The sequence below is a fragment of the Arachis hypogaea genome, chromosome 10 (assembly GCF_003086295.3).
Source record: "Arachis hypogaea cultivar Tifrunner chromosome 10, arahy.Tifrunner.gnm2.J5K5, whole genome shotgun sequence".
In the NCBI taxonomy this organism is placed as follows: Eukaryota; Viridiplantae; Streptophyta; class Magnoliopsida; order Fabales; family Fabaceae; genus Arachis; species Arachis hypogaea.
Window position 1 is genome coordinate 28,024,554 of NC_092045.1, and position 20,414 is coordinate 28,044,967.

Below are 20,414 nucleotides of genomic sequence, written 5' to 3' on the forward strand. Positions count from 1 at the left end.
ATAAACAACAAGATAAAAAATATGCACTGTTCAAGCATTCATTCAGAAAGCAAAAAGTATTGTCACCACATTAATATAATTAAACTAAATTCAAGGACAATTTTCAAAATTTATGTACTTCTTGTTCTTTTGAATTAGAAATATTTTTCATTTAAGAGAGGTGAAGGATTCATGGAATTATTCATAGCCTTAAGACATAGTTACTAAATACTAATGATTATGTAGGAAAGACACAAACATAAATAACATAAAGCTTAGATATCGAAAAACAGAGAAATAGAACAAGGAATGAGTCCTCCTTAGTGAGGGTGGTGCCTTCTTGAAGGATCAATGGTGCTTTTTGAGCTCCTCTATGTCTCTTCCTTGCCTCTATTGCTTGATCCCTAGTGATTTTGGTGCTCCTATCCTTAGTTGCTCCCAATAATTGTGTGGAGAAAAATGTATCCCCTGAGGTGTCTTAGGGATCTCTTGATTTGCAGTCAAATGCTCTACTACTGAGCTATGGACCCTTGAGATGAATCTCTCCATCTCCCATGACTCAGAGTTGGAAGCTTTTGTCTTCTCTTTTCTCTTCTTTTTTTTTTGAGGTTTCTCTGGCCTTAGGTGCCATCAATTGTTATGGAAAAACAAAAAACCTATGCTTTTACCACACCAAACATAGAATGTTCATCACCATCGAGCAAAAAAAGAAAGAATGGAAGGAGAAGATGTTATGGAGGAGAGGGAGAGATGTGTATGTGTTGGCCATATGGGTGGGGAAGAGATGGATGGATGTGAGTGTTGAAGAGGTGATGGGGAAGAGAGATTGAGGTAATCGGGGATCCTGTGGGGTTCACAAATCCTGAGGTGTCAAGGATTTACATCCCTGCACCAATGAGGCATGTAAAACGCCCTCTGCATGCAATCTTGGCGTTTAACGCCAGATTGATGCTTGTTTCTGGCGTTAAATGCCAGCTCTAAGCTTATTCTGGGCGTTCAATGCCCATCTGCAGCATGTTTCTGGCGTTGAACGCCAGCTTTTCTCAGTGTGCAATCTTGGCGTTTAAACGCCAGATTGCTGCATGTTTCTGGCATTCAACGCCAGATTCATGCTCTGTTCTGGCGTTGAACGCCAGCCAGATGCTTCTTACTGGCGTTTAAATGCCAGTAAGTCCTTCTTCCAGGGTGTGATTTTTCTTCTGCTGTTTTTGATTCTGTTTTTAATTTTAAAATTTTTTTCGTGACTCCACATGATCATGAACCTAATAAAACATAAAAGAACAATAAAAATAAAAATAAAATTAGATAAATAAAAATTGGGTTGCCTCCCAATAAGCGCTTATTTAATATCAATAGCTTGACAGTGGGCTCTCATGGAGCCTCACAGGTGATCAGGTCAATGTTGTAGACTCCCAACACCAAACTTAGAGTTTGAATGTGGGGATTTAACACCAAACTTAGAGTTTGGCTAAGGCCTCTCAACACCAAACTTAGAGTTTGATTGTGGGGACTTTATTTGACTCTGTACTGAGAGAAGCTTTTCATGCTTCCTCTCCATTGTTAAAGAAGAAGATCATTGAGCCTTAAACACAAGGTAGTCCTCATTCAATTGAAGGACTAATTCTCCTCTATTAACATCTATCACAGCTCCTGCTGTGGCTAGGAAAGGTCTTTCAAGGATGATGCATTCATCCTCCTCCTTCCTAGTGTCTAAGATTATGAAATCAGCAGGGATGTAAAGGCCTTCAACCTTTACCAACACGTCCTCTACCAATCCATAAGCTTGTCTTACTGACTTGTCTGCCAATTGTAATGAAAATATGGCAGGCTGTACCTCAATGATCCCCAGCTTCTCCATTACAGAGAGTGGCATAAGATTTATGCTTGATCCCAGGTCACACAGAGCTTTTTCAAAGGTCATGGTGCCTATGGTACAGGGTATTAAGAATTTTCCAGGATCTTGTCTCTTTTGAGGTAAGGTTTGCTGAACCCATGTATCTAGTTCACTGATGAGCAAGGGAGGTTTACCTTCCCAAGTCTCATTACCAAATAACTTGGCATTCAGCTTCATGATAGCTCCTAGATATTGAGCAACTCACTCTCCAGTTACATCTTCATCCTCTTCAGAGGAAGAATAGTCTTCAGAGCTCATGAATGGCAGAAGGAGGTTTAATGGAATCTCTATGGTCTCTATATGAGCCTCAGATTCCCGTGGGTCCTCAATAGGGAACTCCTTCTTGCTTGAGAGATGTCCTATGAGGTCTTCCTCATTGGGATTCACGTCCTCTCCTTCCTCTCTAGGTTCGGCCATATTGATTATATCAATGGCCTTGCACTCTCTTTTTGGATTTTCTTCAGTATTGCTTGAGAGAGTACTAGGAGGGGTTTCAGTGATTTTCTTACCCAGCTGGCCCACTTGTGCCTCCAGATTTCTGATGGAGGACCTTGTTTCATTCATGAAACTTAAAGTGGCCTTAGACAAATCAGAGACTAAATTTGCTAAGTTAGAGGTATTCTGTTCATAATTCTCTGTCTGTTGCTAAGAAGATGATGGGTAAGGCTTGATATTAATGAGCCTATTTCTTCCACCATTATTAAAGCCTTGTTGAGGCTTTTGTTGATCCTTCCATGAGAAATTTGGATGATTTCTCCATGATGAATTATAGGTGTTTCCATAAGGTTCACCCATATAATTTACCTCTGCCATTGCAGAGTTTTCAGGATCATAAGCTTCTTCTTCAGAAGATGCCTCTTTAGTACTGTTGGATGTATTTTTCCATCCATTCAGACTTTGAGAAATCATGTTGACTTGCTGAGTCAACATTTTGTTCTGAGCCAATATGGCATTCAGAGCATTAATTTCAAGAACTCCCTTTCTTTGAGGCGTCCCATTATTCACGAAATTCCTCTCAGAAGTGTACATGAACTGGTTATTTGCAACCATGTCAATAAGTTCTTGAGCCTCTGCAGGCGTTTTCTTTAGGTGAATGGATCCACCTGCAGAATGGTCCAATGACATCTTAGAGAACTCAGATAGACCATAATAGAATATATCTATCATGGTCCATTCTGAAAACATGTCAGAAGGACATCTTTTGGTCATCTGTTTGTATCTTTCCCAAGCTTCATAGAGGGATTAACCATCTTTTTGTTTGAAGGTCTGAACATCCACTCTAAGCTTGCTCAGCTTTTGAGGAGGAAAGAACTTAGCCAAGAAGGCCGTGACCAGCTTATCCCAAGAGTCCAGGCTATCTTTAGGTTTAGAGTCCAACCATGTTCTAGCTCTGTCTCTTAGCAAAAGGGAAAAGCATGAGCCTGTAGACTTCAGGATCTACTCCATTAGTCTTAACAGTCTCACAGATCTGCAAGAACTCAGTTAAGAACTGGTAAGGATCTTCTGATGGAAGTCCATGAAACTTGCAGTTCTGTTGCATTAGAGCAACTAATTGAGGTTTCAGCTCAAAATTGTTTGCTCCTATGGTAGGAATTGAGATGCTTCTTCCATCAAACTTGGACATAGGTGTGGTATAATCACCAAGCATCCTTCTTGCATTATTGTTGTTAGGTTCGGCTGCCATCTCCTTTTCTTGTTCAAAAATTTTAGCAAGGTTATCTCTGGATTGTTATAATTTAGCTTCTCTTAGTTTCCTCTTCAGAGTCCTTTCAGGTTCTGGATCAGCTTCAACAAGAATGCCTTTTTCCTTGTTCCTGCTCATATGAAAGAGAAAAGAATAGAAAAAGAAGAGGAATCCTCTATGTCACAGTAAAGAGGTTCCTTATTATTAGTAGAAGAAGAAGGGAATAAAGAAAGGAGAATCCAAACACAAGGGTAAGGATAGGGGCAATGATTTGAGATGAAGAGAAGTGAAGATGGGTGTTAGTAAATGAATAAATAAATAGGAAAAGATGAGAGAGGGAGAAATTTTTGAAATTAAATTTTGAAAAGGAGTTAAATGATTTTCGAAAATAAAGATAAGAAATAAAATTAAAATTAAAATTTAAAACAATTAATTAATTAAAAAAAGAATTTTTGAAAAAGAGGGAGTTATTTTCGAAAATTAGAGAGAGAAAAAAGTTGTTAGGTGGTTTTGAAAAAGATAAGAAACAAACAAAAAATCAAATAGTTAGTTGAAAAAGATTTGAAAATCAAATTTGAAAAGATATGAAGATAAGAAGTTAGAAAAGATATTTTAAAATCAAATTTTTGAAAAAGATAAAATTTTGAAAAAGATATGATATAAAAGATAAGATAAGATAGATTTAATTTTTAAAATTAAAATTAATTACTTGACTAACAAGAAACTAAAAGATATGATTCTAGATTTTAAAGATTGAACCTTTCTTAACAAGAAAGTAACAAACTTTCAAATTTTTGAATCAATCACATTAATTGTTAGCATAATTTTCGAAAATAAAGATAAAATTAAGAAAAAGATTTTTGAAAAATATTTTTAAATTTCGACAATCATAAGATAAAAATGAAAAAAATTTGATTTTTGAAAATTTTTTGAAAAGATAGGACTTTTAAAATTGAAAATTTGACCTGACTTATAAGAAATAGCTAAGTTTTAAAATTTTTTTGACTAAGTCAACTCAAATTTTCGAAAATTAGGAGTAAAATAAGGAAAAGATATTTTTTATTTTTGAATTTTTTAATGAAGAGAGAGAAAAACACAAATATGACCCAAAACATGAAAATTTTGGATCAAAACATATGATGCATGCAAGAACACTATGAATGTCAAGATAAACACCAAGAACATTTTGAAGATCATGATGAATATCAAGAACATATTTTTTTGAAAAATTTTTTATGCAAAGAAAACATGCAAGACACCAAACTTAGAAATCTTTAATGCATGGACACTATGAATGCAAAAATTCACATGAAAAACAATAAAAGACACAAAACAAGAAAACATCAAGATCAAACAAGAAGACTTACCAAGAACAACTTGAAGATCATGAAGAACACTATGAATGCATGAATTTTTGGAAAAAAAAAGTGCAAGAATAAGATGAACATGCAATAGACACCAAACTTATAACTTGACTCAAGACTCAAACAAGAAACACAAAATATTTTTGGTTTTTATGATTTTATGATTTTTTTGTATTTTCTTTTATTTTTTTTTTGAAAAACATATAGGAAAAGAAATTAAGAGATTCAAAATTTTTAATAAGAATTCCAGGAATCTTTCAATGTTAGTCTAAAGCTCCAATCCAAGGGTTGGCCATGGCTTAATAGCCAGCCAGCTTTAGAAGATATAAATCAGGCATGCAACAGCTGATATTTCATCCAGCTCCATATACATACCCGTTATGTTGACAAGTGGAAGCCTCAATCCAAAAGGATTTGGATATGGCTTTACAGCTAGTCAGGCTTCAACATGTTACCATGAAACTCTAGAATTCATTCTTAAAAATTTTGGAATAAATTTCGAAAACAAAGGGAAAAATTTTGAAAAATATTTATTTTTGAAAAAAAATTTTTTTTTGAAAAGAAAATAAAAAGAAAATTACCTAATCTGAGCAACAAGATGAACCGTCAGTTGTCCAAACTCGAACAATCCCCGGCAACGGCCCCAAAAACTTGGTGCACAGAATTGTGATCATTAACAATGGCGCCAAGAACTTGGTAGCGCTCTCAAACGTGAATCACACTTAGTCACAACTCTGCACAACTAACCAGCAAGTGCACTGGGTCTTCCAAGTAATACCTTACGTGAGTAAGGGTCGATCCCACGGAGATTGTTGGTATGAAGCAAGCTATGGTCATCTTGTAAATATCAGTTAGGCGGATAATAAATGTTATGGAGTTTTCGAATAATAAATAAAGCAGAAAATATAGATAGAGTTACTCATGTAATTCAATGGTGGGAATTTCAGATAAGTGTATGGAGATGCTTGTCCCTGTTGGATCTCTGCTTTCCTACTGCCTTCCTTCAATCCTTCTTATTCCTTTCCATGGCAAGCTGTATGTAGGGCATCACTGTTGTCAATGGCTACATCCCATCCTCTCAGTGAAAAAGGTCCAAATGCTCTGTCACGGCACGGCTAATCATCTGTCAGTTCTCGATCATGTTAGAATAGAATCCCTCGATTCTTTTGCGTTTGTCATCACGCCCAACAATCGCGAGTTTGAAGCTCGTCACAGTCATTCAATCCCTGAATCCTACTCGGAATACCACAGACAAGGTTTAGACTTTCCGGATTCTCATGAATGCGGCCATCAATCTAGCTTATACCACAAAGATTCTAATTAAGGAATCCAAGAGATATGCGCCCGGTCTGAGGTAGAACGGAAGTGGTTGTCAGTCACGCGTTCATAGGTGAGAATGATGATGAGTGTCACGGATCATCACATTCATCATGTTGAAATGCAACAAATATCTTAGAACAGGAATAGCTGAATTGAATAGAAAATAGTAGTAATTGCATTAAAACTTGAGGTACAGCAGAGCTCCACACCCTTAATCTATGGTGTGTAGAAACTCCACCGTTGAAATTACATAAGTGATGAAGGTTCAGGCATGGTCGAATGGCCAGCCCCCAAACGTGATCAGAAGACCGAATGGTCAAAAGACCTTACAATCCAAAGATTCTGAATACAATAGTAAAAAGTCCTATTTATACTAGACTAGCTACTAAGGTTTACAGAAGTAAGTAATTGATGCATAAATCCACTTCCGGGGCCCACTTGGTGTATGTTTGAGCTGAGCTTGATCTTTACACGAGCTGAGGCTTATCTTGGAGTTGAACGCCAAGTTGTAACGTGTTTTTGGCATTCAACTCTAGTTCGTGATGTGTTTCTGGCGTTTGACTCCAGAATGCAGCATGGAACTGGCGTTGAGTGCCAGTTTACATCATCTAATCTTGAATAAAGTGTAGATTATTATATATTGCTGGAAAGCACTGGATGTCTACTTTCCAACACCGTCGAGAGTGCGCCATTTGGAGTTCTGTAGCTCCAAAAAATCTATTTCGAGTGCAGGGAGGTCAGATTCCAACAGCATCAGCAGTCCTTTGTCAGCCTTTTATCAGAGTTTTACTCAGGTCCCTCAATTTTAGCCAGAAAATACCTGAAATCACAGAAAAATACACAAACTCATAGTAAAGTCCAAAAATGTGAATTTAGCATAAAAACTAATGAAAACATCCCTAAAAGTAACTAGATCATACTAAAAACTACCTAAAAATAATGCCAAAAAGCATATAAATTATCCGTTCATCAGCTGCTCTCAAGGCTGGCAAACAAACACAAGATGGGAGAGATGAGGAAAATCATAGCCCTTTGTGTGGAAATTCAGGTAATTTTTGAAGAAATTATGCATTTCTTTCCATAGTTAGATTATTATATATATATGGTGTACTCTGATATTCGATGTGAAGTTATAGTTATCTTCTTTTCTTTGTTAGAATCTAAAAGATGATGCAACAACAGCAGCTTTTGAACAACAACAAGAAGCTTCAATCTTTCCCCTGCTTCTGGATTTTGATCTCTGCCTCTAAAAGTGAAGAAAAGGTGAGTTTCTCTTTCATTTTTTCATTTTGCTTCTGATTCATGTTGATTTTCTCTGGACCCATATTGACATTCTGGTAGCATCTGGAACTCATGTTCATTTTCTCTGGAACCATGTTGATTCATATTCATTTTCTCTTCTCAGCGTGCTTCTAATCTTCATCTAGTTGAGGTTTGTGCTAAAATGGTTGTGACTATACTGAGGAATCCAGTCTTTGATAGTTTAACGGTTTCTAATAAAAAACCATCCTTGATGTTCTTATTATACAGTGATTTTGCTTTATCCATTGAACCCAGAAAGGCAGAAATAATGATATAGATTGGTACTTAATTATTGCCAGCCAATAAGGATTTTGATATTTTATTAATTTTAGGGTAAACTATATTTGCTGCTTCTTGGGACCACAACTCTTAGTCTGGTACGAAACATTTTTATATATTTGCATTAACAGCTACAGGGATCCTTTACTTTGCTAATATGTAGAAACTATAATCAGATATTTAGTCATGTTTTGCTACATTTGTAAAAGTAGTTGTGTTCATGCTTGCTATTTGAATGGTTTGGGTAAAAGATTGGATTTGATAGAATAAGATAATACTAATGTGGGATTGGTAAGGTGATAAAGATCTTGGTTCCTTAATTAATGAATCTAGGGAACAGAAAAAATATTTGCTAAGGGATCAACCCTCTTCATGGGACTTAAGCTAGGTCAGGCCGGGTTAGCAAGGTTCCTGTTAAAGAGCTTGATTCTGTAAATTTTGTGTAAAATTATTTTTTAAACTGACATCTAATTAGGTGTTTTATATAATTAAAAGTAACTTCTTTTTGAGATATTTGGTGTGAAAATGAACTGTTTTTCTTTTTTCCTTTTTTAATTTATCTGTAAGATCTGATTGGAAGTAATACATGGAAATCAAATTATTATTCCCTAATGTCATCCATTTTCATATCTTTTTATTTTGTATTAAATTTTTGGATTAATTCTTCCCCCGCCCCCTGTATTAGTCAAGGGACATGTATTTCCTGCAAAAGCTTCTGAATTTGAAAGGAGATGATGGTTTCAGAATGAATGAAGTGCTTGTGTCATTGTGGTACATAATGGGTTTGTGGCCTTTGGCCTATAGCATGCCGTTACTTCCTACAGAAATGAGGTATTTCACTCTGAATCTGATATTCCCTTAAAAATTAACATGGTTTGCTAATGTTAATTACACTCTAATTGCAATGTTAACTCTGTTATTACTTTGCATGCCCTTGCAATGTTGACTATGATGTTCTACAGCTTAAAAAGCAAAGTTCCTGTTTGGCCCTTCCTTTTACTTTCATGTTTTGGCGGTGCATATGCGCTTCTTCCTTATTTCATACTTTGGAATCCACCAGCACCTCCGATAGAAGAAACTAAGCTTAAATCATGGCCATTGATCTTTCTTGAATCAAAAGTAACTACAGTGGTAAGCACTCATCTTAGTTTTATCTTGAAAATTGTTGCTGGCAGATACTTGAAATTTAATCAAAAGTAACTATAGTGGTAACAACTCCTTTTTGGTTCTTTTTTTCTAATAATTGCCTTATTTATTGTCTGAGTGTAGATCAGATATAGTAAGGTAGACATCCTCTGCTCAGAAAGTGGGAAGTAGCAAATAATTTTGATGGACCAAGAATCTCATGATTCTTGATAAGTGCCTTTTTTTTGCAAGACGTAAGTTTTGATGGGTTCTCCAAGGTGGTGTTGATAAGAATTTCACCTAACTGCAGTTTTTCAGAAGGATGCTACTCCTCCATCAGTGAGTAACTACTCTTAAGATTGAAATTATGACATTTTTTCTGTCTTTACCCTGTTTAATTTTAGGTTAATATTGTTGTAGCTATTCTTTGGAAATATATTTTGAAGTTATGAGAAAATTTGATTTGTTAAACATTCGTTGACTGTTATTAATCTCGACATTCACTTCACTTATTGTTGTTTACTAGGGTTCAACTGTGGAAATGATAGATTTAGATAGGGATGATGCGGGATCAGAAGATGCTAACCTTTTGTTTAGTGGTCATAGAGCAAGAATCACCTGTATGAGGTAATAATGCTAACCTTTATAATTTACATGTTCCTAGTTATATTTCTACCCATATGAAATTTTTTGTTGCCTCATTGGTCATAATTAATTCTCTACTGAATTGGAAGCAGAGATAGACTGCCTCAATCGGATATACATTCGGCGGCGGCATGTTCGAGATGAATGAAGTGAAGGGTGGCAGTCAATACGGTGCCCGAACTTATGCTGGTGGTGATGGATCAAGACAACCAACTAAACTTGAGTTGGAGCAAGCATTCCACCAAGGCAAGTATATTGCCACCATCACTAAGAAGCTCAAGAAAGAATGAAACTATCCATAAATTAGGATATTGAATCCTTATGAGTCCACTAGTAGTTACTTATCATCTAATGTATTCAGATTGTGTTATTGCATGGAAATAATTGCTTCTTATTATAAAGAAAGCGCTTTGTACTCACTGGTGTGTTTTTCTATTTGTACCATCATTAAAAATTTGTATTTATTAAATTTATATTTATTTTGTATGAAAACAAGTTTATTTTGCAATGAAAAAATCTAAAAAAATTCTATTTTGCAATGGAAAAAAATTCTAATTACAAAAGATATGAGGTTATTTGCAACTCAATTAAAATTTAATATTATTAGTAAAGATTTGATAATAAGCAATGTTATTTCATTTGATTTATACTAATTTATTACAAGAGCAAAATTGTTTGTTGTTCTAGGGATATGACTTTAGTTATTTCACTTATTTCTTGCCAAAGAAAATTGATATTTGTAAAACTAAATTGTTGTTTGTTTTTGCATATTTAATGTATAAGTAACTATTAATTCTATAAAAAATTTTAGGTATCAAAAATTAAATTTAGGTTAATATCTCAAATAGATATAAATTTAAGTTGGAAATAATATTTGACATTTGATATATCATTTTCTACCAAGCGAGTCATAAGTCAATGATAATAAGGTGGTACGACTCTTAAGGGGGATTATAATACACAATGTATAAGTATAATTGAAAGGAGTATTAATCGAGAAGCCTGAAAAGAGTGAAAATAAAATCGCGAAGTCGTATCACTCATGCATCGACAACTAAAAGATAAAGCATGAAGTCGAAAGCGATATATAGAAAAAGGCATTAAAAAGAATAAGAGAAGGACAATATATAGATATATAACATAAGTAAATAGCCATTAGTCGCGACCTGCGAAGTTTAGGCCGACTAGGATACAGTATAAAAGAAGATGACAACGGTACCTCCTAATCTCTCCCAAATAGAATATGAAACCTTCTATAGGCAAGCTCAAAAGAGTTCAATACATAATATAAGCTTTTCAAAATAAAGGTGGACATATTCTAAGCAAAAAATAAAGTAAGGAATATAAAGATCTTTGCCATCTCTCAGATGAACCACAGCTCACTTCTGAGCACCTGGACCTGTATCTGAAAAATAAGAGATATATACGGAATGAGAACCCCCGACCCATGAGTTCCCAGTACGGTAAAAGTGCCAAATAAATACAATGCATCGTAATAAAAACTCACTAAGCATCCTAAACTTCCTTTCACCAATTATTCATCCTATGTTCTCGCTAATCCATAAATAGGCAACTGTCACAAGGGAATGCTAATCTGATTTGTGTTCCTCAGGCTTCCCAACTTTCTAACTCTTCGACAATTCACAATCAGAATTATAAACGAAACCACCCCCAATTATTCTGTCTCAACAACTATATATCATTATCTCATATCCTCACATGGAGCAAGTGAAATCACTTCACTGCATCTACCCAGGGAGCTTAAATCATCACATTATCTACTTGTAGCAAGTGAAATCCCTTCACTACGTTTATCTAGGGATCTCATTTATGTCATTCAATAACCGTCATCATTATTCAATTATATCATCAACTCATCTCATCAAGAACAGCCCTCAGCGTCAACCGACACCAGCATGAGGTACCTCTCAGTTGTACAAACACAAGCAATACAGGCAAGTAATACACAATAAGGTACAAGTAGAACAAGTAGCACACAATCAGGTAATATAGCATATATGATATAGCAATCCAAAACAAATAGGCAAACCCAAATAATTTAAACATATACAAATGATGTATGCCTGCCCTATGGCTGATGAGTCTCATCTGTCGGTTATAAAGCCAACCCAACAAGTCCTGGTAGCTAACCATTGGACTGTCCCTCTGTCGTGCATCCCCAACTCGAGTTATTCACAATCATAATCATAATCACACAACACCCACACTGGTGTTTATCCACGGGGGCGAGCTTATCCGGAACTTTCATAGTGTCCAACAACACTTACGACATAGGGTCAACAGAATCTCGGATCTCAACTTGGAGCAAGTGGAGCCGACTCACTACATCTACCCAAGGAAATCCGAAACTCAAATAATTTCACAAATCTCAAATCAACCTCGACTGGGAGCAAGTAGGGGCTAACCACTGCATCTACCACAGGAGTTGCAAACCAAACCCAGAGCAAGTGGAATCAATGCCACTGCATCTACCCAAGCAGGTATATCTCACTACATCCTGGAGCAAGTGGACCAATGCCACTGCATCTACCCAGGCAGGTGTTTAAAAGCTCAACCTGGAGCGAGTGGAATAACCACTACTGCCGCTACTACCCAGGCGTCACAATATGTGACCCGGAGCAAGTGGGACGAACTACAACCCTTGCTACTACCTAGGCATCCCAAACACACGTTCATTTCATCTCCATAATTAAACTCATTTAACATAATCCTCCTTCACCATCTCATACCCGAAGCAAGTGGACATCGCCACTGCCTACTACTCGAGGTCACACATCACATTCAACATTTTCCATCATTATTCATTTACCACATTTAATCATTAATCATATACATATACATACTCAGCCATAATTCAATTCTTATCACAGCCATCCGACTCATACTATACACAACACTTCCACCATCATACTCAGCAACTCACACAATCATCATTACTCATCATTCATCATTGATTCTCATTTTACTTCATCCACAAGTTACCACATGTCCTACTGGTGCACAAAATTATGATACACAATGGCGCCAACAACTTAGTACGCACAATTGTAATCTCACTTCTTTTTCACAACTTTGCATAACTAACCAGCAAGTGCACTGGGTCGTCCAAGTAATAAACCTTACGTGAGTAAGGGTCGATCCCACGGAGATTGTCGGCTTGAAGCAAGATATGGTCACCTTGTAAATCACAGTCAGGTGGATTCAAATGGTTATGGAGTTTTAATGATTAAAATATAAATAAACAGAAAATAAAGATAGAGATACTTATGTAAATCATTGGTGGAAATTTCAGATAAGTGTATGGAGATGCTTTATCCCTCTTGAATCTCTGCTTTCCTACTGCCTTCATCCAATCCTTCGTACTCCTTTCTATGGCAAGCTGTATGTAGGGCGTCACTGTTGTCAATGGCTACTTCCCATCCTCTCAGTAAAAAAGGTCCTCTACGGTTTTCCGCATGGCTAATCAGCTGTTGGTTCTTGATCGTGTAGGAATAGGATTTACTATCCTTTTGCGTCTGTCACCATGCCCTACAGTCGTGAGTTTGAAGCTCGTCACAGTCATCCCAGCCCAGATCCTACTCGAAATACCACAGACAAGGTTTAGACTTTCCGGATCTCAAGAATGCTGCCAATGGATTCTAGCTTATACCACGAAGACTCTGATCTCATGAAATGGAAGGCTCTGTTATTAGGAGAGGCAACCATGCATCATGGACCAGGAATCCAAGAGATACACACTCTAGCTTTCGCAGGTAAAACGGAAGTGTTTGTCAGGCACGCGTTCATAAGTGAGAATGGTGATGAGTGTCACGGATCATCACATTCATCAGGTTAAAGTGCAAATGAATATCTTAGAATAAGAATAAGCATGAATTGAATAGAAAACAGTGGTAATTGCATTAATACTCGAGGAACAGCAGAGCTCCACACCCTTAATCTATGGTGTGTAGAAACTCCACCGTTGAAAATACATAAGTGATAAAGGTCCAGGCATGCTCGTGAGGCCAGCCCCCAATGTCTAAGATTGCATAAACTGATCAAAGATAGATACCAAGATGAAAATATAATAGTAAAAAGTCCTATTTATACTAGACTAGTTACTAGGGGTACAGAAATGAGTAAATGATGCAGAAATCCACTTCTGGGCCCACTTGGTGTGTGTTTGGGCTGAGCATTGAACCTTTCACGTGTAGAGGTCTTCCTTGGAGTTAAACGCCAGTTTGTAACTTGTTTCTGGCGTTTAACTCTACTTTGCAACTTGTTTTTGGCGTTTAACGCTAGAATAAGGCAGAAAGCTGGCGTTAAATGCCAATTTACGTAGTCTAAACTCAGGAAAAGTATGGACTATTATATATTTCCGGAAAGCCCTGGATGTCTACTTTTCAACGCAATTGAGAGCGCGCCATTGGAGCTTCTGTAGCTCCAGAAATTCCATTTCGAGGGAATTCCTCATACTCTTGTTGAGGTCCATGAGTGGGCTCTCTTGATGTGCAGTCAAATGCTCTACTACTAAGCTATGGACCCTTGAGATGAATCTCTCCATCTCCCATGACTCGGAGGTGGAAGCTTTTGCCTTCCATTTCCTCTTCCTAGAGGTTTCTCCAGCCTTAGGTGCCATAAATGGTTATGGAAAAACAAAAAGCAATGCTTTTACCACACCAAACTTAAAAGGTTTGTTCGCTGATGCACCACTATTTCGTGGTACATCTTGTATTTAATTGAGTAGATTTTATCCGCTAGTCTCACACTTATTCATTGAATTCGCATGTTTTACATTTTCCTTCCTGATTTTGTGCTATGATTGAAAACATGCTTCTTTGGTCTTAATTTTGCTATGTTTAATCCTCTCTTATTACCATTTGACACCTTGATATGTGTGTTAAGTGTTTTCAGAGATTACAGAGCAGGAATGGCTCAGAGGATGGAAAGGAAGCATGCAAAAGTGGAAGGAATACAAGAAGTTGAAGGAACTGCAAAGCTGTCAGCCTGACCCTCTCGCACTAAAATAATCATAACTTGAGCTACAGAGGTCCAAATGATGCGGTTCCACTTGCATTGGAAAGCTAACGTTCGGGACTTTGATTTGATATATAATTCGCCATAGTTTCCATATAGATAGGCGACGCGAACACGCGCTCCACGTGGACACGTCGCATCTGCGAATCTCATTCCACGCAAACGCGTGGATGACGCCTCCACGTCACTTTGCCGTGACCTGTTGATAAATCCCAATTTTTGGTTTATCTTGTATTTATTTTGGGGGATTTTATCACATTTTCTCATATTTATTCAATGAAATAGCATGGTTTTATAATTCTCCCTTAATTTGTGCTTAAATGTGAACACATGCTTTTTAGGCCCTAAAATTGGTGATTTTAATTCACTTTAATTCCATTCGATGCCTTGATATGTTTGTTGAGTGATTTCAGGTTCATAAGGTAAGTATTAGATGAAAGAAGTGAGGAGAAAAGCATACAAAGTGGGATAACTCATGAAGAAATGAAGGAACCGTAAAGCTGTCAAGCCCGACCTCTTTGCACTCAATCAACCTTAACTTGAGCTACAGAGGTCCAAATGAGGCGGTTCTAGTTGCGTTGGAAAGCTAACATCCGGGGCTTCAAAATGATATAAAATTTGTCATATGTTACTTCGCGTTAAGGGGCACGCACGTGCCATGTTCGCGCGCGCACTGATTCTGTCCGTGGGTCCACTTTAATGAAATCGCCCTCAGCGATTTTGCAGCTCATTTTGGGCCCAATCCAACCCATTTCTGATGCTATTGAACCCAAGGATTGAGGGGGGAGTGAAGAAAGTAGTCATAGTTTAGTTTTCATCATGTTTTAGGGGAGAATTCTAGAGAGAGAAGCTCTCTCTTCTCTCTAGAATTTAGGGTAGTTTAGGTTTAATTTTCTTAAATCCAACTTTTAATTCTTGTTTTGATTTAGTTTCTCCTTTTAATTTCTTGTTGCTACATCTCTACTCTTCTAGTTTTTACTTGTTCATTTCTTTTATTTTGTTGCTTTTATGTTCCTGAACCTTGTTGGATCTTAATTTTCCTTTAATGCAATTTTATGTTTGATGTTATTTTTATTGTTGATTTGAGTTATTGATTTTACTTTTCTTGCTATTGGTAGTTGGTAGATTTTATTATTCTTGCACATTTACTATGCTTTCCTTTTGTGCCCACCAAGTGTTTGACAAAATGCTTGGTTGGATGTTAGAGTAGATTTTGAGCATTCTTGGCTTGGAAAGAGTAATTAGGCAATCTTGAGTCATGAAAACCCAACTTATGTTGGTGATCTAGAGTTGTTAGCTAATATTGTTTCCATTGACGCTAATCTTTTGCTAATTTAATTAATGAGTTGATTAGGACTTATGGAATATTGTTTCCATTGACGCTAATATTTTGCTAGTTTAATTAGTAAGTCGGTTAGGACTTTTGGATTGAGATTATCTAGTCTCGTTAGACTTTCTCCCTATTTGTTGGAGTTGACGTAATGAGATAAATTCTTGTTTATCATTGTGATATGATTGATTATCTTGTTTGACTTTCTCCCTATTTGTTGGAGTTGACTAAATAAGATGAATTAATCATGCATGACTAGGATAGAAAGCCTATGATCTCAATTCATTGCCATGAATGTCTCTTTTTCTTTAATTGCTTCCTTTAATTGCTTGTTTGATTTACTTTTCGTATCATTTACTTTCTTGCTTTTACATTTCCTTGCCCAATATCAAATCAAACCCCCCTTGATCCCCATAGCCAATAATTAAGCACTTCATTACAATTCCTTGTGAGACGACTCAGAGTTTTAATACTTCGGTTAATTTTCATTGGGGTTTGTACATGTGACAACCAATATTTTTGATTGGGAGGATTGTTTGTTGGTGTAGAACTATACTTTCAACGAGAATTCATTCAATTGAGGAAATTCTATACCACGACAATTTTCTTAAATCACCTGTACGGATCAGAAAGCGCTGGGAGTGATTTCTTGGCTGTTTTTGACCCAGTTCTCGGCCCAGAAAACACAGATTAGAGGCTGAGAGTGGAGCAGAATCAGATAATTCAATCATTACTCACAATTTTAGGTTTTAGATGTAGTTTTTAGTGAGAGAGGTTCTCTCCTCTCTCTTAGGTTTTAGGATTAGGATTTCTTTAGTCATTAGGATTACTTCATCGTATCAGGTTCAATAATTTATGTTTCTCTTCTACTTTTATTTACTCCGATACTTTTATTTGTGTTTGATTTATGTCGCCAATTTGGCTTAATGACATTCATGTTAGGATTTTCTTATTTAATATAATTTGAGGTATTTCAGACTTATGATTATTTTCTCTAATTTATGTTATTGATGCTTGGGCTCTATCCAAATTATTTTCATTCAAGTAGATTTTATTCCCTTTTTGGCTTTGGTTGATTAATTGGTAACTCTTGAGTTGTCAAACTCAGCAGTGGTTAAAATTGGCAGATTCTAATTGATCTAGATCGCTCTAAAGCTAGTCTTCCCACAGGGATTGACTAGGACTTGAGGATCAAACTAATTAGTCCACTTGACTTTCCTTTGCTTTAGTAAAGGTTAACTAAGTGGGAGAAAAATCTAATTCTCATCACAATTGATAAGGACAACTAGGATAGGACTTCCAGTTTTCATACCTTGCCAAGAGTTTTACTTTACAGTTATTTATTTATTTTACTTGTCATTCAACATACTCCTTCCTCACTTTCAAAACCCCCAATTTACAAGACTCATAACCAATAATAAATCATACCTCCCTACAATTCCTTGAGAAGACGACCCGATGTTTAAATACTCGGTTATCAATTTTAAAGGGGTTTGTTACTTGTGACAACCAAAATGTTTGTACGAAGGGATTTTCTGTTGGTTTAGAATCTATACTCACAACGCGACTATATCTTTATAAAATTCTTTACTAGCAAAAATCCTAACGTCGTTTGCTCTCGAGCAAAAGAAGAAAGAGGGGAGTAGATGGGGATCCTGTGGGGTCCACAGATCCTGAGGGGTCAAGGATTTATCATCCTTGCTCCTATTAGGCGTACAAAATGCCCTTACTGTGCAATCCTGGCATTTAACGCCAGACTGCTACTTGTTTTTGGCGTTAAACGCCAGCTTTTATTCCTTTCCTGGCATTAAACGCCAGGTTGCAACCTGTTTCTGGCGTTTAACGTCAGATTGTAGCCTGTTTCTGGCGTTTAACGCCAGTCTGGTGCTTGTTTCTGGCGTTTAATGCCCAGAATGGTGCTAGACTGGGCGTTAAATGCCCATACTGCTACCCTTACTGGCGTTTAAACGCCAGTAAATCTCTCCTCCAGGGTTTGCTATTTTTAATGCTGTTTTTTATTTTTCTTTAATTTTTGCAATTATTTTTGTGACTCCACATGATCATCAACCTAAAAAAAAGAAAATAACATGAAATAACATAGATAAATAAAAATTGGGTTGCCTCCCAATAAGTGCTTCTTTAATGTCAATAGCTTGACAGTGGGCTCTCATGGAGCCTCACAGATATTCAGAGCATTGTTTGGACCTCCTAACACCAAACTTAGAGTTTGAATGTGGGGGTTCAACACTAAACTTAGAGTTTGGTTGTGGCCTCCCAACACCAAACTTAGAGTTTGACTGTGAGGGCTTTGTTTGACTCTGTAGTAAGAGAAACTTTTCTTGCTTCCTCTCCATGGTTACAGAGGGAGATCCTTGAGTTTTAAACACAAGGTAGTCCTCATTCAGTTGAAGGATCAACTCTCCTCTGTCTACATCAATTACAGCTTTTGCTGCGGCTAGGAAGGGTCTTCCAAGGATGATGGATTCATCCTCATCCTTCCCAGTGTCTAGGATTATGAAATCAACAGGGATGTAAAGGCCTTTGACCTTTACTAGCACGTCTTCTACCTGTCCATAAGCCTTTTTCATGGATTTGTCTGCCATCTCTAAAGAGAATATGGCAGCCTGTACCTCAAAGATTCCCAGTTTCTACATTACAGAGAGTGGCATTAAGTTTATGCCTGACCCCAGGTCACACAGAGCCTTGTCAAAGGTCATGGTGCCTATGGTGCAGGGAATTAGGAATTTACCAGGATCCTGTTTCTTTTGAGGTAAAGTGTGCTGAATACAGGTATTTAGTTCATTAATGAGCAATGGAGGCTCATCCTCCCAAGTCTCATTACCAAATAACTTGGCATTCAGCTTCATGGTTACTTCTAAATATTGGGCAACTTGTCCTTCAACAATATCTTCATTTTCTTCAGAAGATGAATAGTCATCAGAGCTTATGAATGGTAAAAGGAGGTTCAATAGAATCTCTATGGTCTCTAGGTGAGCCTCAGATTCCTTAGGTTCCTCAGTTGGGAACTTCTTTTTGTTCAGAGGACGTCCCAGGAGGTCTTCCTCACTGGAATTTACGTCCTCCTCCTCCTCTGTGCATTCGACCACACCAAGCAGGGCTATGGCCTTGCACTCTCTTTTTGGGTTCTCCTATGTATTGGTTGGGAGAGTACTAGGAGGAGTTTCAGTGACTCTTTTACTCAGCTGGCCCACTTGTGCCTCTAAATTCCTAATGGAGGACCTTGTTTCATTCATGAAACTGAGAGTGGCCTTAAATAGATCAGAGACTATGTTTGCTAAGCTAGAGGGGCTCTACTCAGAATTCTCTGTCTGTTGCTGAGAAGATGATGAAAAAGGCTTGCTATTGCTAAACCTGTTTCTTCCACCATTATTAAAGCCTTGTTGAGGCTTTTGTTGATCATTCCATGAGAAATTTGGATGATTTCTCCATGAGGGATTATAGGTGTTTCCATAGGCTTCACCCTTCACCTCTGCCATTGCAGGTTTCTCAGGATCATAGGCTTTTTCTTCAGCAGATGCCTCTTTAGTACTGTTGAATGCATTTTGCAATCCATTCAGACTTTGAGAAATCATATTGACTTATTGAGTCAATATTTTGTTCTGAGCCAATATGGCATTCAGAGCATCAATTTTAAGAACTCCCTTCCTCTGAGGCGTCCCATTACTCACAGGATTCCTTTCAGAAGTGTACATGAACTAGTTATTTGCAACCATGTCAATGAGTTCCTGAGCTTTTGTAGGCATTTTCTTTAGGTGAATGGATCCACCTGCAGAATGGTCCAATGATATCTTAGACAATTTAGACAGACCATCATAGAATATATCTAGGATGGTCCATTCTGAAAGCATGTCAGAAGGACACTTTTTGGTCAGTTGCTTATATCTCTCCCAAGCTTCATAGAGGGATTCACCTTCTTTCTGTCTGAAGGTTTGAACATCCACTCTAAGCTTACTCAGCTTTTGAGAAGGAAAGAACTTGGCTAAGAAAGCCATGACCAGCTTATCCCAAGAGTTCAGACTATCTTTAGGTTGAGAGTCTAACCATACTCTAGCTCCTTCTCTTACAGCAAAAGGGAAAAGCATAAGCCTGTAGACCTCGGGATCAACCCCATTGGTCTTAACAGTATCATAGATATGCAAGAATTCAGTTAAGAACTGAAAAGGATCTTCTGATGGAAGTCCATAAAACTTGTAATTCTGTTACATCAGAGAAACTAATTGAGGCTTTAGCTCAAAGTTGTTTGCTCCAATGGCAGGAATTGAGATGCTTCTTCCATGGAAGTTGGAATTTGGTGCAGTAAAGTCACCAAGCATCTTCCTCGCACCTCCACCATTGTTATTGGGTTTGCCCATCTCTACTTCTTTTTCAAAAATTTCAGTAAAGTCTTCTTCAGAGTGTTGTGTTTTAGCTTCTCTTAGCTTCTTTTTCAGAGTC

The 20,414-nt window shown here is 37.1% G+C and overlaps 1 protein-coding gene, 1 non-coding gene and 1 pseudogene across 2 annotated transcripts; 2 read left to right on the forward strand and 1 right to left on the reverse strand.

Moving 5' to 3' along the window:
* LOC112717450 (organic cation/carnitine transporter 4-like) overlaps positions 1–20,414 on the reverse strand; it is a 75,979-nt pseudogene that overhangs the window by 14,438 nt on the left and 41,127 nt on the right.
* LOC112715459 (uncharacterized) lies at positions 7,142–10,007 on the forward strand. The gene is made up of 7 exons (XM_072204730.1): positions 7,142–7,289; positions 7,399–7,504; positions 8,508–8,653; positions 8,785–8,953; positions 9,092–9,286; positions 9,474–9,574; positions 9,685–10,007. The coding sequence occupies exons 2-5, from the start codon at positions 7,409–7,411 to the stop codon at positions 9,137–9,139; spliced, it is 459 nt and encodes a 152-aa protein (XP_072060831.1). The 5' UTR covers positions 7,142–7,289; positions 7,399–7,408; the 3' UTR covers positions 9,140–9,286; positions 9,474–9,574; positions 9,685–10,007.
* Positions 19,823–19,930, forward strand: LOC112719382 (small nucleolar RNA R71). Its single transcript, XR_003161686.1, has one exon. It is a non-coding gene; the product is annotated as a small nucleolar RNA R71 (small nucleolar RNA).